At 43.1% G+C, this 16,977-nt stretch overlaps 1 protein-coding gene across 2 annotated transcripts in view; it reads left to right on the forward strand.

Moving 5' to 3' along the window:
* Positions 1-16,977, forward strand: part of tmtc1 (transmembrane O-mannosyltransferase targeting cadherins 1) — a 77,378-nt gene that overhangs the window by 36,258 nt on the left and 24,143 nt on the right. For both annotated transcript variants that reach the window (XM_079494633.1, XM_079494634.1), the window contains exons 5-7: positions 2,307-2,388; positions 7,076-7,179; positions 13,360-13,549. In XM_079494633.1, the coding sequence (XP_079350759.1) occupies positions 2,307-2,388; positions 7,076-7,179; positions 13,360-13,549 (376 nt within the window). The remainder of the gene's footprint in view (positions 1-2,306; positions 2,389-7,075; positions 7,180-13,359; positions 13,550-16,977) is intronic.

Genomic DNA, 16,977 nt, shown 5'->3' on the forward strand with positions numbered 1-16,977 from the left:
GAAAGGAACTCACTTCAAACGGAATGGAAACAGCGAGTCAGGAAGTGTCCCACGAATGTTATTTTATTCACACAAAACATACATTTTGTAACCGAGGATCATATAATTTAGAGAAATGAGCCGCAAATCAAGCTTGTTTTGGTCCAAAAAGAAGAATTTGAGATATTACGATCCTAAAAACTGCGTTCTCAGTGGAATTTTAATTTCCGTTTTTTCATTGTTTCCTTTCTTTTTATTCATGGCACCGCAACCGACGTCTGTGGACGTCCTGGGTATTACCGCACGTGCCTAGCCCAAGACGTCTGTGGACGTCTTTGAAAAAAAAAAATTGATAATGCATTTGGCGTTTAAATTAAATAACTCAGAAACTATAAAACATTTCAAAGTAAAAAGTTCCAGCATGTGTCCACAGTCAGCTGAATTATAAAAAATGTGAATGGATTTTCTAGGTGAAAGTGATTTTGGGCAGTTTTGCGTGGGCTCTCAATTTAAGAGTGCATACAGAACACAGTTGTGAACCGCAATCAATTGATATTTAAAAAAGGCGTGAAAAGGCGATCTCGGCAGTTTGGACCAGAAGGCGTCAAAAGGCGATCTCGAGTGAGTTAACATGAAAACGTTTGAGAACCACTGTCTTCAAACAGACATCTTCCTCTGCAGGTCTTATATAGCTGATTCCTCCAACTTCACTTTTCTCATCTCCTTGTCCAGCTCCGACCCCCCTCCCCCTCCCCCTCCGTCCTTCGCTGAGCAGTTGTCATGGTGAATTAGCATCCTGTTGTGTGTGGATGCCATGCCGACGTCTTTCCCATGATGAGCCCTTTGGGAGTCGTTCAGAACCCGACAATACCTGTGTGTGCGTGCGTGTGTGCGTGCGTGACGTGTCATTCTTCGTGTCTAGTGTGAAATCGGTGTTTTCAGTGAAGTCTCCCAAGGACATGCTGTCTGTTTCTGTGGATGAATGCTGCTCTCTCTATCTCTCTCTCTCTCTCTCTCTCTACCCCCCCCCCCCCCCCCCCTTCTCCCTACCTAGTATTGTAGCAGTGACTTGTTTTAATATTCACTACGCACACCCAATGCGAAACCAGACTTATAAAAGTTGTCTTACAGCAAACAAGCCTGCACATCATTCTCTGTGTGTGTGTGTGTGTGTGTGTGTGTGTGTGTGTGTGCGCGCGTGTGTGCGCGCGTGCACAGTCTGCAAGTTCTCTCCCTCCCCCCTCTCTCTCTCCAGTAATGACATTACATTAATACTTTCCACATGTGGTGGTTGAACAGAAGAAGGATAAATTGTTCTTAACAATACTCCTGATTTAAAAAAAGGACTTTATTGCTGATACGGCTGACTTGAAACTACACTTTTGACCTTTCTTTTCTTCATGCTGTTCCATATCTTTTTTATACTTTCATTTCTCCTCAAATGCTTTCTTTTTAATGCCCCTGCATTCCTTTTTCTGCCTTATGCAAAGCACTTTGACTCGACCTTTTTTGCTAAATTGCTACGCCGATAAACCTGTCTGGCCTTGCCAGTTTGTCCCTGCAGGCAGTGTATAGCTTGATGACCTGACCTGTAGATACTGTAGATGGATGGAGCATTCATATCTCCATCTTTATTCTTCCAGCCTCGTGCTTGTGTGGAAGGCTCTAGCTGGGTATATGAGCCCAGGCTGTGTTCTCCAAATGAAACACACTCCATGTTGTTTGCTGTCAGGCAAAAACCTTGAATATCCATTCAATTCAATATCAATTCAACGTTTTTGTTCTTTTTCCCATAATTGAATGCCAAAATTTGGCGTACAACAGTATCACAAAAGTTAGTTTTGTTTTTAAATAAATAAAAAGTGAAAGTGGTTAGGTCTGTCGGTTTTATACATATTCAACCAATGAAAACTAAAGAGCTTGTGACTACGTTTTCTTTCTTTCTTTCTTTCTTTCTCTCTTTCCCTCTTTCCCTCTTTCTTTCTTTCTTTCTCTCTTTCCCTCTTTCTCTCTCTCTCCCCCCCCCTCTCTCTATCTCTCTCTCTCTCTCTCTCTCTCTCTCTCGTGCTGTGTGTGGTGCAGGATGGGGAATTGTGCCTTTCTATTTGAAAAAGAGGTGTTGTCATCTTTATCTCTTCATATGAGTACTGTATAGTTTAACTGAAACTGTGAAGTCACATTTTTTGTGTACTGCAGTGTTTTAATAAAGGTGCTTTTAAAGTTCTTTATTTCTTTCTTTCTATTTCCTGGAAATAAATGAATAAATAAAGTCAAGAGTTTTTGACATACAAGGTTTCCACCTGACAGCCAGGTCGTTTGTCTTCCAGACACCTGTGTGGCTCCAGGCTACGGGACCTTCCCCACGTCTGCAGTCCTTTCCTGAAGCGGGCCTGCTTTGTCTCCTGCCATGTGAGTATCATTTTACATTTGCATAAAACACAAGTGATATTATGATTATGCATGATTCCAAACATCGGTGTATATATAGCCTACTGTACTGTGTATCAGTGGCTCCTGGACTTTTTAACTCAAGACCCCAAACATATATTAGACGTCTGCCTGGGAACCAAACTAGTGATCTAATTCTACATACAAGCTCACTAGCAGCAGATCTGAAAGAGCCACATTGTGAGCTTGTAGATTGTCCATTTTCACTACTTCTCAAACATTTTGTCTTCTAATTCATGGAATTTCTTAGATTTTTCTTTTATTTCTTCATGAGATTTCTGAAAAAATTTAATCCAATGGACCTTACGGTAAGCCCCACCCGCTCGTGCACCTCCCCCGCCCTGCCCCCGATACCGTTGCTATGCAGGACAAGCATGTCCTACTACCTGCTAGTCCTCCACTGAGGACCGTGTTATGTCGGCCTTTTTCCGAAGAGGAATAGAAGTATTCATATCAACAACATCCATACTATAATAACGCCATGGTGAAACGTTGCTGTTGGGCGTCCTGCAACAGTGCTTCATATGTTTACATCATCAATGTTTACAATATGGAGGTGGAGGATGCGGCGGTCACTCATTCACCTAACCTGACTCCGCCAGATGGGGCAGCAGAGAGTACATTGGGTTCCCCCCTCCTCCATCAAGTCTGCCTGAGAGTTCCCAGATGGGAGCAGGAGGGGGAACCCAGTGTACTCTCTGCTGCCCCATCTGGCGGAGTCAGGTTATCATTCACCCTCCCTGCTACTAAATCATACTATTAACGCCAACTTTTACTAAACAATGGTTAAATCAATCGTCTAATAAACAACAAACAACTTACCTTGGAGCAAATGGTGTGCTTTGTAACTTTCTCCACGTTCAGTTGCTTGTGTGGACGGCCATATACCATATAACACAGCCAGTCTGTCTATCCCCCTCCTACTGTGGTTCAGAAAAAAATAACGCTGCTTACCTATTTCTGCACATTGTATCCAAAAAGTGAAGGTCCGCTAATCTAAACTAATTTGTATTTAGGAACGGCAAAGAAAATCCAAGTTTAAACGGTTAAACGAGCGTTTAAATAGCTTGTTTAGTGAGCCGCTTCCATGTTTTTCAAGGAAGTTGTGCTTGTCGACTGAACTGGAGTCAGTTGGAAAATCTAATTACACATTCAACCAGGGGAGGCGCTAAAGCATTTCAACATCCTTGAAAAAATGGAAGCAGCTGACTAATCAAGCTATGTAAACCCCATGATGTACAGGTAAACACTTGTTTTAACTTTTAAACTAGATTTTCTTTGCCGTTCCTAAATTCAAATAATTTTAGACCATTAGCGGACCTTCACTTTTTGGATACAATGTGCAGAAATGGGTAAGCAGCGTTATTTTTTTCTGAACCGCAGTAGGAGGGGGATAGACAGACTGGCTGTGTTATATGGTATATGGCCGTCCACACAAGCAACTGAACGTGGAGAAAGTTACAAAGCACACCATTTGCTCCAAGGTAAGTTGTTTGTTGTTTATTAGACGATTGATTTAACCATTGTTTACTAAAAGTTGACGTTAATAGTATAATTTAGTAGCAGGGAGGGTGAATGAGTGACCGCTGCGTCCTCGGCGGTCACTCATGCATGTGCGCACCAACGGGAAAAGGAATAAAATGAAAATGCCCCAAACGTTCTGGGTACCTATGAAGCACTGTTGCAGGACGCCCAACAGCAACGTTTCACCATGGCGTTATTATAGTATGGATGTTGTTGATATGAATACTTCTATTCCTCTTCGGAAAAAGGCCGACATAACACGGTCCTCAGTGGAGGACTAGCAGGTAGTAGGACATGCTTGTCCTGCATAGCAACGGTATCGGGGGCGGGGCGGGGGAGGTGCGTGAGGGGGTGGGGCTTACCGTAAGGTCCATTGTGAATGTTTTTGGAAAATGTTTTGAAATAATAACAAAATATAGGAAAGTAAACGTATATAGGGACCCCCAAAAAATGTGTCCGTGACCCACAAATGGGTCCTGGCCCAGTGTTTGAGAAACGGTTCTGTACAGTATATTATGCACATATCCATATCACCAGGTTTCCTCTGAACTCAATTATTCATAGTGTCTGTCCAAGTCTTCATCTACTCTAGTGGCTTTCAAACTGTTTTGGCTTCAGTGCTGCCATATACTGATTTATGAAGGCAAGTAGCCTACTTCCTTTAGCTGACTACAGCCTTTTGCATAGGCAATATTGACGTCAAACTCCAGTTCTGATGTCAATAATATGTTCCAAATTAAACACCAACGGCAAAGGTATTACTTTCTATTCAATAACAGTTGTGTTAGTCAGGTTTTCAATTTGTTTTAAAATGTTTAGAGATGAGGAGATTCACACAAAGTATGTTTATGTTTTGTCATTTAACATACTGTAAGATTAGTAAAACACATTTTCCCATTTTCCACTTTTTGCACATTTGAGAAACACTGATAAATCAGACTCAAATCAGACTTATGAATTACACATTTGCACTGTACTGTGGAGGAGAGAATGTTGGTGAAATGCCATGATGATATTTTCCCTTTCTCAGTATCAATATTTTCTACAGTTATGTGGAATCGCTGGCTGAATAGCTATTGTCTTGTGCAAATTGTATGAATGGATTTATTTTTCTGTCTGAGAGAAATTCACCCACACATTAACTCTGAACTGATGTCACAAAGCTGACACCAGTCAATACAATACACAACTACAGTAAATAAGCAGTATTTATGAGAAATTTTGATGCAAGAGGCTACCCCCAAAATTCAGCTGATTATTCACCAGAAAGACTCAACTCAGTCCCTCTCTTGCATGCAGTGTGTTCTTCTTAATTGGCAATCAGATCAAATCAGCAGCAGCTGTCAATACAAGTACAGTATAAATAAGCAGTATTATGAGAAATTTTGATGCAAGAGGCTACCTCCAAAATTCAGCTAATTCTTCACCAGAAGAACTCAACTCAGTCCCTCTCTCATCTTGTGCGTGCGTGGGTGCGTGCATGTGATTATGTTCTTAATTGGCAATCAGATCAAATCAGCAGCAGCTGTTAAGAGACTCTTCGGCATTTCTCTTTGGGTTAACCACAGAGCAATTACCTTCTCTCTCTTTCCTCTTGTTCTTCACTGTAAGCCATGCCAATGATAGCTTATATGGGGCCTCAAACACAGAACATTAGGCGGGTGTCATAGTGAAGTTTATAATTAACCACTTAAATCGCAGCATTCTTAACCACTTAAACCCCAGCATTAAACCCCACAAGCTCACTGCATAGCTCATAGCTATGCTTGCACAAGCTCACTGCACTGCATAGCTCATACTGTAACTGTAGTAGCTCATAACAAGCTCACAAGCAGTCGGCTTGTCGATCCGCTATTTTCTGCGAAAGAAGATATTTAATGTAGAGTGAAAACAGAAAAGCCTCCAGTGAGGATCCCGGAGGGACTCCACCAGACACTGTATGGGTTTTATGTGGTTGACTAAACACGTATAGGTATATACATCAGTCTGAGTTTGTTGTGGCACTCTGTGGAATTTCACATGTAATTGCATAATAGCAGTTTTTCCACTACTGGAGACCAGCTTTTAATTGAAAACGCTTCAGGTCACACGGGCACGGACATGCATTTATATCTTTTCACCTCGAAAATGAGAGGTATTCGCTTGTCCCATTTTAAACCTGTCTTACTCTTCTTATAATTGGTCCAGTAATGCTCATTATAAGATCATGGCCCCATTTCTGTCTCTTTAGTCTGTTTCAGAGGCAGTGTTGATTTTGACAGCACATTTTGAATTAGTTTTAGTCATAGTCTAAAATTTCATTTAGTTTTCGTTTTCGACTAAATCTACAGTTGATTTAGTCATCAAAAATCTATTTTGGCCTTGATGGCGTCGCAATGATTGATTTTACACTTGGTTGTGTGCCAAAAGGGGTTAAACTGAATTCCAAATATTATCAAATTATCCTGTGGCACCCTGGACTTGCATCACGGCACCCAAGGTGCCATGGCACTCACTTTGAGAACCCCTGATATAAAGTAAGTAGAAGCTTGCGTGCCTATGGCGCGCTCACGTCTAACGCCACACATCCCTATTATTGTTGCTTCTCCGTGAATATCGTGTGTCTGAGTGAGACACACACACAAAGTATACATTTTGAACGAAGGCAGACAGCGATGTCTTTGGCCACCGACCATGTTGTAAAGCAGTGGTTTTCAACCTTTTTCAAATCAAGGTCCATTATTTATTTGGCATTAACCACGGACCACCATTTGATTTATAGCCTCTCAGACCTAAAACAAAAAATAATATTTTAATATTGTTCGTCGTTAAGATAAGAGTTTGTCCACAATGAGACAACAGGCAAACGTTGATCAAAATAATATTTCTTCTACATTCTTGAATTGTGTAGACTTCTTGTAAATTAAGTGATGGTGTCATGCAGTTTCTTTTTAACTGCATGACACTTTTATTTAACTCTTGAGGGGTCCATTTGGTTTCATTTTACGCTTTCAAGAGTTAAAGATCTATACAAGGGTCCATTTGGTAACAACTCTAGCTGCAGGGGACCACCTGGAACTCCCTCAAGGACCACTGGTTGAAAACCACCGTTCTAAAGTAATGTTAAGGGTGTTCTCTCTTCTAGGTAACGGTCATCATGTCATTCAGGCTGTGGTTGATGGGCGGGTCCATGCCTCTCTTCTCTGAACAGGACAACCCTGCGTCCTTCTCCCCACATCTGCTCACAAGGTCAGCACACACACACACACACACACACACACACACACCACACACCACACACCACACACCACACACACACACACACACACACACACACACCACACACACACACACACACATCCATTAGTCTGATTAACCCATTTTGACCTGAGATCAGATTCTAAAAATTTCTTCTACATCCTGACAGTTTTCTGAAAAAGCTGTTTCTATGTCAGTTGTTCTTCGATTTTTCAAAAATAGCAGATCTACAAGCTCGTAGCGCGCCACTCGGTGGCGCGCTATGAGCTTGTAGATCTGCTATTTTTCAATAGCTAAAGCATAACATAATGCTAACACCAAAATGGGTTAAATGCACACAACGCGTCGCAAGTTTGCAACATGATGCATTGCGAGCTTGCAGATCTGCTATTCTTGAACATTTTTGAAAACTACAGAGCCTGAATATACTTGCTGATACTGGTATGGTCAAATATTGGCCGATATAACCGCTAAACCGATATTTGGGTCTGGCTGCAATTCAGTTGTTTGATCAGTGACAGACAGAAACCAAACTTAAAGTATGGTTGAACTGTTGTTGAAGCCCTACAACCTTGTTAAAAAGGTAACTTTTGATCATTATTTGGTTTGAATCAATAAGTGAATCTATAATGAATGCGTATTTCTCCGCGCTGAATGATTATTTGAGAATCCGGTGAGGCACAGAGTTAAAATCTTTGAAGTGGATGTGTGGCACTTGGAATTGCAAGTGCCAAACGCCCCAGCATGTATTAACCACCCTGCCATCCCTTTGATCAATTTCCTTTAAAAAATATGTTTTTGTGTAGCTGAAGTATAACATAGTGGTTTAGATACCCTAGAAAATAGCAGTGAGCATTCAGTCTACATAGGGTTTAGTTGTGTAAAGGACTTGTAGGAATTAATAGTAGTATTGGTTAATGAGTGAGTTAGTACTGTGGCTCCCAAACTTTTAGCCTCAAGACCCAAAAGAGACATTTTATGTCTCCCTGGGACCCAAACTATTGAAAATAGGAGATCTTGTGTCATTATGTAGAATGTCCCATTTCAGTTTTGAAATGTATAAAACCGTTACAAATCTTTTGAAATGGCAGATCTACAAGCTCACAATGTGTCGCATTGCATTGTGTACTCAAAATTGTACTTGACTCTTTGTCTGCCTCTACTGTGCCAGTATGGCACGCATTTTCTGTGTTTTCGGGCAGACTCATTTCCGCTCTACTGGCATGGAGAACTTTATTGTAACGATCGGCTATTATTACAGTTAGCTCACACTGTTTATCTTTTGCCAGAAACGTTAACATGTCACAGCGATGCGGTACAAAATCACAAATGACATCCGAATTCCGAACCTCGGATGCATCAGAAAAACCATGGACATCGCTCGTAGATTCAGAGATACGAGGCATTGAAAGTCCTACTTTTGTACGAATATATACGTAGCTGGCAGAAAAATAATTAAGTACATGTACTTAAGTTAATGTACTTGGTTAATTACTTTCCACCACTGCCCGTGACTATTGGCCCTGTGTGGATCCCTCTAGCTGCAGTGTTTGGTGAAATGTCACTGTAAGAGAGGATAATCTGTCTTTAGCAGTCTACACGTACAGAGTGGAAAAACACCTCTCCCTCTCCACGGCCACCTGGGAAATTTAAACCGGATTATCATACCCCACAATCTATCCTCCATTCTCTATCTTATTTTATCCACTCCCCATCTTGGCAAAAAAAAAAAAAGATGCCCTCTCACGGGGTGCCGAGCCTGTCAACTTCTACAGCTATAAAGACTTATTTTATGTCGGTCTCTCTGTGTATCAAGTGCTTTATCTTGCTCCGTCTTGGCTATGCTAATGTGAGCTCCTTATAAACAGTGTATCATTGAACATCCATCCGCCCGTGTCCTGCTGCTGTTTTGTTATTCCTAACGTGCGTTGCGGTGCAGTTAACCTTGACGGTTGACACTGTCACTCAATCAATGACACAGGTGATGGTGACAGGTTGGGACATGTGGATGCGTGTGTGCGCACCATGCACGCTTCCAGAGCCGGACTTACCGTTGGGCTAGGGTGGGCTGAAGCCCGGGGGCCCCCGACTAGGGGGGCCCCAAAAAAAAAATTGTATTTAGTTGTATTATGGTTAAACCATTGAGAGCTTCTGCCTGCCTGCCTCTCTTTTTAGGGGCCTGGGTACCCCAAAATGAAAACAAAATAGCCCAAAAAAATTTCGGCCTCGCGGCTGTGCCGCGAGGCCAAATCGCGGAAGGGGGGCCCTCAAATTTGCTCCAGCCCGGGGGCCCTCAGCAAGGTAAATCCGGCTCTGCACGCTTCCCAAGATACCAAAGACTTCAGTGTCCAAAGAGCCGCTTTGCAACCTGTGCTGCGACGCATTGTGAGCTTTTGGGGTCGCATGTTTTCGGTGCATTGCGCCGGTGCACGACAAGGTACGGTATATCTCAGACTTTAGGGTTGGCGACTTGGCGTTAAAATGGCATTTGTAAAATCTGCGTCCTAATATATTCACACACGCATGCACACACACACACACACACAAATACAAAGTGCGTGTGTGTGTGCGTGTGCGTGCGTGCGTGTGCGTGGGGGAGGTATAGTTTAGAGACCAGGATTACTGCATGTAGGGTTTTTGTGAGGGTACCTACGTACCCTAGGGGACACGGGGAGAACAGGCACCAAGCAGCTCTGTATTTATTTACACATACCGTCTCCCATCTGCGAAGGTTCACCAGTGATTATCCATCATGTCAGCATTCCTCTGCCAACTTCATTCATAATTCATCTGGGTGGCATCCCCTCCGTCATTAATCTGCTGTGTGTGTTTCTGTTTGGGTGATTAATCAATTTATGGACCTGCTTGGGGGGGGGGGGGGGGGGGGGGTGTGTGTGTGTGTGTGTGTGTGTGTGTGTGTGTGTGTGTGTGTGTGTGTGTGTGTGTGTGTGTGTGTGTGTGTGTGTGTGTGTGTGTGTGTGTGTGTGTGTGTGTGTGTGTGTGTGTGTGTGTGTGTGTGTGTGTGTGTGTGTGTGTGCTGTACAGCTGCAGGGTGATAGATTATGTAAAGCATACGTGATCTTGCTCCAGGTTCATATCTCATTCTCATCGCTGTGGCAGACCTCTTACTGTATCAAACGCACGACACCCACACGGAAACACACCATCTGGTGTGTGTGTGTGTGGTGGGGGGTGTTCTCTTGAATATACTGTGGGGGAAATAGTGATATTTCTGCTCATTCAGCTGTTGCTGTTACATTATCCAAAGGTCAGGTGCGTGTGTGCTTGCGTGCGTGCGTGCGTGCGTGCGTGCGTGCGTGCGTGCGTGCGTTCGTGTCTGATAGAGAGAAGATGGAGAAAGGAAGGTCATTTGAGTTCTTCCTGTCCTAAACATTGATTTTTGTGTGTGTGCATGTGCGTGTGCGCGCACGCTTGTTGATGCAACAAGCAGAAAGCTTGACTTCCACTGCCAGCCAGCTGTGTTGTTTTAGAAGCAGTGAGAAATCCCAGACCATTCTGGCTCTTACATTATTGCAGCGGTTTTTGAGCCTTTTTCATATCAAGGCCCATTATTTATTCTGCATTTGAGCCACGGACCACCATTTGATGAGATTTAGGCTCAGTGCATACACACATGGATGCGTTTACATGAGTGTATATGCCTACGTTTCCATCAAAAGAGAGAAGGTGTGCGTGCGTGCATGTGTGTGTGTGTGCGTGTGTATGTGTGTGTGTGATGGTTTGTGGATCAGCTCTATGAGGTTGGGAATGGGGATCTGAATTTATGTTCCAGACCAATCACACGATGGCAACATTTCGCTGCATGCTAAACTCCTTGTCACTGCCCCACAGGAGTACACGACTGCCGTGCATGCGCAGTGTCGCGCACCGTTTTGTATTTCCACCCTCATGAACACCAGAGTTGTTTATGAGAGCGCCGCAACACTGTTACTGCTTCTACGGTTGCTAATTCCACGTGTTTATAATATAGAGCTGCTATTTTCACTACTTTTGTGAGACACTCTTGTATGATGAAGTGGAGCATTAATTTTACGAAACAAAAATCCCAAAACCCAAATTTGCCGCAGTGGTCTTGTGGCTTCGAACCCATTTTCCAAGTGGCAGCATCTGAAACAGGCCATGGTTGGGAATGGCTACCGTCTCCGACACGTCTGCAGGCGTTGCTGACACAACCAGTGTTGCCAAGCCCGCTTATTTAAAGCGACTTTGGGCATGTTTTTCTGTAATATCGCTTGTAAATATTGGTGGTTGTGTTTTTTAGTGGCTTTGCTTATTTTGGCTTGCTTCCTAATGTTGTTCAAATCTGTGGTTTTCATGCCAAGGATCACCTACATTAGGCAGACCTCCCCATCTGAAAATATTTTTTATTGTTTAGCGGTTTTCTTCTTGAATGAATGGCCTATTTTGAGTGGGCGCCACAAAATAGCCACCACTGCTATGCCCTATAGCCGATGCTTTTGTGGCGTAGAGTCGCTTTGGGGCAACTCTGAGGACCCCCTAGGGGTCCCGGGCCTCCTGTGGAACACCCATGCTCTAGGACAGTGGTTCTCAACCTTTTCAGGCCATAACCCCCCAAAATAATCATATTTGAACTCGCAAGGCGAGGCGTTGTGAGATTGTATCGTTATGTATTGGATCGGCTATTTTCACAAATGCTGTCTCTTTCTCATATCATTTGATTGATGTATTAAAAAGGTCCCAAAGATTCGAATGTAATCCCGACCCACAGGTTGAGAAGCGCTGCTCTTGGATACTGGGCCAAACTGCTCCAGTCATATGAGGTGAAAGAGGCACTGTTCTCACCACATGGCTGGTGTTACAGCTATTAACGAACATTAAACAAATCATTAATAATGCATTAACCAACAGTTTGTGAACGATCTATTAACTATTTATTAAGGGCTAGTTTTACAGCATTAAATGATTATTAAACATTTAGCAGGTCATTAATATCTCGCTCGCTCGCTCGCTCGCTCGCACGCACGCACACGCACGCACACACACACACACACACACACACACACACACACACACACACACACACACACACACACACACACACACACACACACAGTTTCTGGTCTCCGGCGACCATTTTCTTGCTCTTGTGTCTTTCTAACTCCATTCAGTTCATTCAAGCAGGATGTGTTTCTCTGCCTGACCCCGGTGTGTATCTAATAATAGCTGCAGATAGATAGATGGATACCACACGATGGGCTGATCAATACATCACAGTTCAGAGAGAGAGAGAGAGAGAGAGAGAGAGAGAGAGAGAGAGAGATGAGAGAGAGAGAGAGAGAGAGAGAGAGAGAGAGAGAGAGAGGGAGAGGGGGAGAGGGGGGAGGGAGAGGAGAGGAGAGAGAGAGAGCTCCCTCAACCATACCTAGAGGATGCCCCCTTAGTCAGACGGTTCAGGGGGGGGGGGGGGGGGATATTGCTGCTATTTTGTTTCAAATCTTACAACAAGTTGTAAGCATGTAGATGTGCTATTTTACCAGAATGGAGGTGTTGAGGTAGAGTGGTAATTGAAGTTGTTTCGTGAGAGAGAGGAGAGAGGGGGGTGGGGTGGGGTGTGTGGGGGGGGGGGGGGGGGTATAATTAAATTCCCGTGCAGCAAAGCTTTCAGCGGTCAGTACATTGTGTGTAATGACATAAGCTCATGTTCCTGGGCTGTTAATGCCATGTTAGAGCATTGCACTCAATCAATATACAACTGTCTTCGTGTGAACCTTCAACCTCTCCCCGCCTCCCTGTCCTCTCTTCAAGGTTATCATAGTCAGTGGTGGAAAAAAGTACTCTATTTTGTTACTTAAGTAAAAGTATCAATACTGCAATGTAGTAATAGTTGTTTGGGGCCACCGACCCCCAACTCAAAATATGTTGTTCCAGGGGAACGCCCAGAAGCAAAGATATGAGTTAAAAATGTTCACTGTGAACGAATATATATATTCAAAGATTTTCACACGTTTTCACGATAAAAAAAAAAATAGCAGATACAAGCTCTAGATCTGCTATTTTTCCAACAGCTAAAGTTTAAAAATAACGGTTTAAAGTGGTTAAAGCTAAGGTGACACGGATGCGTTCCAGGTGGGTTTAACTCCAATTACCCTGTTGCTCCTCCTCCTCTGTGGCCCCTGCCCTGGCATGCAGGTTCCTGACGTACTGCTACCTGCCGTGGTTCAACGCCTGGCTGCTGCTGGCCCCCGTGGTGCTGTGCTACGACTGGCAGGTGGGCAGCATCCCCCTGGTGGAGTCGATGGGGGACGTCCGCAACGCAGCCTCCCTCCTGCTGGCGGCGCTCATGCTGGCCCTCTGCCTGCGCTGTGTCTCCTCGCTGCAGGTAGGATATGCTGCCTCTCTGCAGTGTGCACTGCACTGCAGTTCAGTTTAATTTAATTTAATCCCGTTCAGGTCAATGGGTCAGTGGGTTTTCAAACTACGGCGGAAGATCGGGAGTGATGCTGCAGTTCTGATTGCAACGGGAAGTGCATTCCACAGTTTTGGGGCCAGAAGGGAGAAGAGTTTGGGAAGTGTGGAGCGTTGTCCCGGCGTTTTTAGTGAGGGTACTTCCAGCTTCCCTGCGTTGGCTGATCTGAGTGCGCGGGAGGGTTTGTAGGGTTCAATCATGCTTGCAAGATATGGGGGAGCCATACCTTTGGTTGCTTTAAATGCCAGCATCAGAGTTTTGTATTCTGTGCGGGCAGCGACCGGGAGCCAGTGCAGGGAGCGGAGCAGGGGGGACACATGTGAGAATTTTGGCTGGTTGAAGACCAAGCGAGCTGCGGCATTTTGGATCAGTTGGAGAGGCTTAAGTGCACATGCCGGTAGGCCAGTGAGGAGGGAGTTACAATAGTCAAGTTTTGACAAGACTGTTGTCTGGATTAGTAGCTGGGCTCAGGCCGATTCTACAAATGCCTTCTAGATCAGTAGTTCACATCACAAGATTTTTGTTAAAATGTTAAAAATAGCAGATGTACAAGCTCGCAGCACGGGATGAAGAGTGACCCAAAAAAAGCCAAATCACAACAAGTTGTCTCATTTATTGCGAAAATAGCAGGCAGACCTAGGCTCTAGGGTGGGTGGCCATCTGCCTCGACCGTGTCGAGGGGGAAAGGGATAGATGAGAGACTATTCCAATGATTCCCTATACCTTAGAAATGGGACCCCAAATAGTCCCATTTCTAAGATTTCTATGATAATAAAATGATGTTAATATAAAAAAATAAGTTATGGTATTATTTTGTTTTTTAAACGTTTTTGAAAATGAGTTTTCATTGTCATACAGATAAATTGGTACTACATGCACAATTGATTAATTCATCTTAATCCCCCTTTGACTGCTGGTGTTTTTCCACTGACCTTTGAAGAATCACCCAATATTGTACGTCGTTCCATTCCACTCATGGGTGCCTTAAAATAACGCGCACGACTGTCCTAGTGTCGGACAATAATCCATGATCGATCCGTGATTTTTTTTAGAAAAATAGAGGCGGTCGTTTCCGCTGGCCCCCTACAGCCACGGGGAGACTTCTTTTTTTCCGGTCATGTGATCCAAACGTGTGACGCGTCACAAAGAACCTGCAGAAAACGTATGATGTCTCATAAGTTATCTAAAGCGCCCTCCAGGCTCAATAAAACAAAACTCGGGAAAGTCGTGTAGCAGGGAAAGACGCAATCAATGATCTCGGGTTTAGCAGTCTAAAGTGTTACAATAAACGTGCTCTGAAAATGGACCAATGAAAACAGGCGGCATCACAGTCGTAAATGATGATGATGATGCATTTATAGGCAGTTTTCTTTCGTTATCTTAGTCAGACGGGACGGGGAAGAGAGACGGGCAGTTTAACGACAGCATAGCAGAGGAAATGCGTGCACCAAGGACAGACAGAAGTCAAAACAGGGATGTGACAGGGTTGTGTTGATCATATCATTTTGTTTGTGGTCAACTGTCATAACAAAAGCACAGGGGCCTTAATCTTTGCCAGAGAGAGAGAGATAGAGAGAGAGAGAGAGAGCGTGCGTGCCTGAGAAGAGACTTTCAAAGCCTGATCTCCATACTTGGCTGAGTATCTCATCGGTGTCTGTTGACTGATGAGAGATAGACTAGCTTGGAAGTATTCCACTATCCGTCTCTACAGCTGATGGTTTCACAGATTACTATGACGCCATAGTATTGTGTTCATTAAATGTGGTTTTTTTATTACTTGTTTTTTTTACTAATAATAATTCACCTGTATGTTGGATTCATCTTAATGTGTATATTTTTAACACATACAATATTGTTTGGGGAAAAACGTTCCTGTCACAAAGAATAATAATAATGGATTGCATTTTTATTGCGCTTTTCTATGCACTACGTGCCTACTCAGAGCGCTTTACAATGGTCTATTCATTCATACATTGGGAAAGACATTTGGCCGAACCAGCCAGTTCAAATATGATTATTTTGGGGATCTAGGCACTGGTCTAGCACAGTGCCTCAGAATACTTTGATAATATTTGGAATGTATCAATATCACTTCAGCTTAACCACATACATAGATAGACCCTCTATGCTTAGTAAAACAGACCTGAGTTTTATTGTGCATTCTTTTTCCATCAACATCAAATCCCCTTGTCAAATAGCAGCTCTACAAGCTCACCACACAATCTACGTATGTTGTGTTGCAACACGCTGTGAGCTTATACTACTAGATAGGCTGTTTTGGCAAACGTTCCACCCAAATAGGGATGCTGGGGTTCAAGTGGTTAAACATGTGAAGTCATTTTCAATCTGTCCTAATGGAAACTGATGTTCTCTCATGTTTTCCTCATGACATACTGTAACTTAGGGGCAACTATTTACATATTTACACACCGTAATATGACATAAATGTAAGGTATGGTACTCTAAAGCAACAATGTGATGCAGCGGTGCTGTGGATGAAACGTTATTTACATAGCTAACATTCATAATTTAGGCCTACGCAGGCAACACGCAGGACGGTAAACATCTGAGGGGGGAAAAAAGCATGTAACCTCACCTTCTGTTCATCATGTCTTCATATACACTGTAGCTTCTGGTATCACATTTCGTGATAATTCACAGCCACACTCTCATAGATAGGTCTATCATTTAGCTCACTCTGACACTGTCAGTCTGTCAGACTGTGAACACAAGTGTGACAATGTGTTGTGTGTGTTATGTTGGGGCAGATGGTTGATCTATCTAACTTCTAATTTACTAACTATCTAATCTAACTATTATAATTTAATGGCCAAGCCTTGGGTTTATTTCTCAATAATGACCTGCTCCCCATTGATTATCCCTTGCATAACCCTAGGTGTGTTTCCATCAAGCCCTTTTTAGTGCATTTTGGCATATTTCGCAAAAACACCTTTGTGCTCCGAGGGGGTGGATTTGGGGGCTTTATCGAGAAAATTAAAAGCACAAAAGGGGACCTCTACTAGTATAAATAGACTAGTAGGTTATTATAAGTAGGCCTATAGTTATTTATAAAAGATGCCACGTCGTGATGTTGGGTAACCAAATGCATTTCCGACAGCATAACATTTCATCTAGCAGAATACATTTAAATTAGGCTAGAATAATGACACGTTATATTATAAAGTATATTCTTTAATATAACATATTAGGTTATTTGGTATTAATAAGTTCATCTCTCATCATAATAATACTCACCTCTAATGAGTTGATGTGTGCAGCTCCATTAATTAGGCTACGCACTTATTCTGTGATGCTTTGTCATTATTATTTATAAGTAGAAG

This window comes from Electrona antarctica (genome assembly GCF_951216825.1).
Source record: "Electrona antarctica genome assembly, chromosome: 23".
Classification (NCBI taxonomy): Eukaryota; Metazoa; Chordata; class Actinopteri; order Myctophiformes; family Myctophidae; genus Electrona; species Electrona antarctica.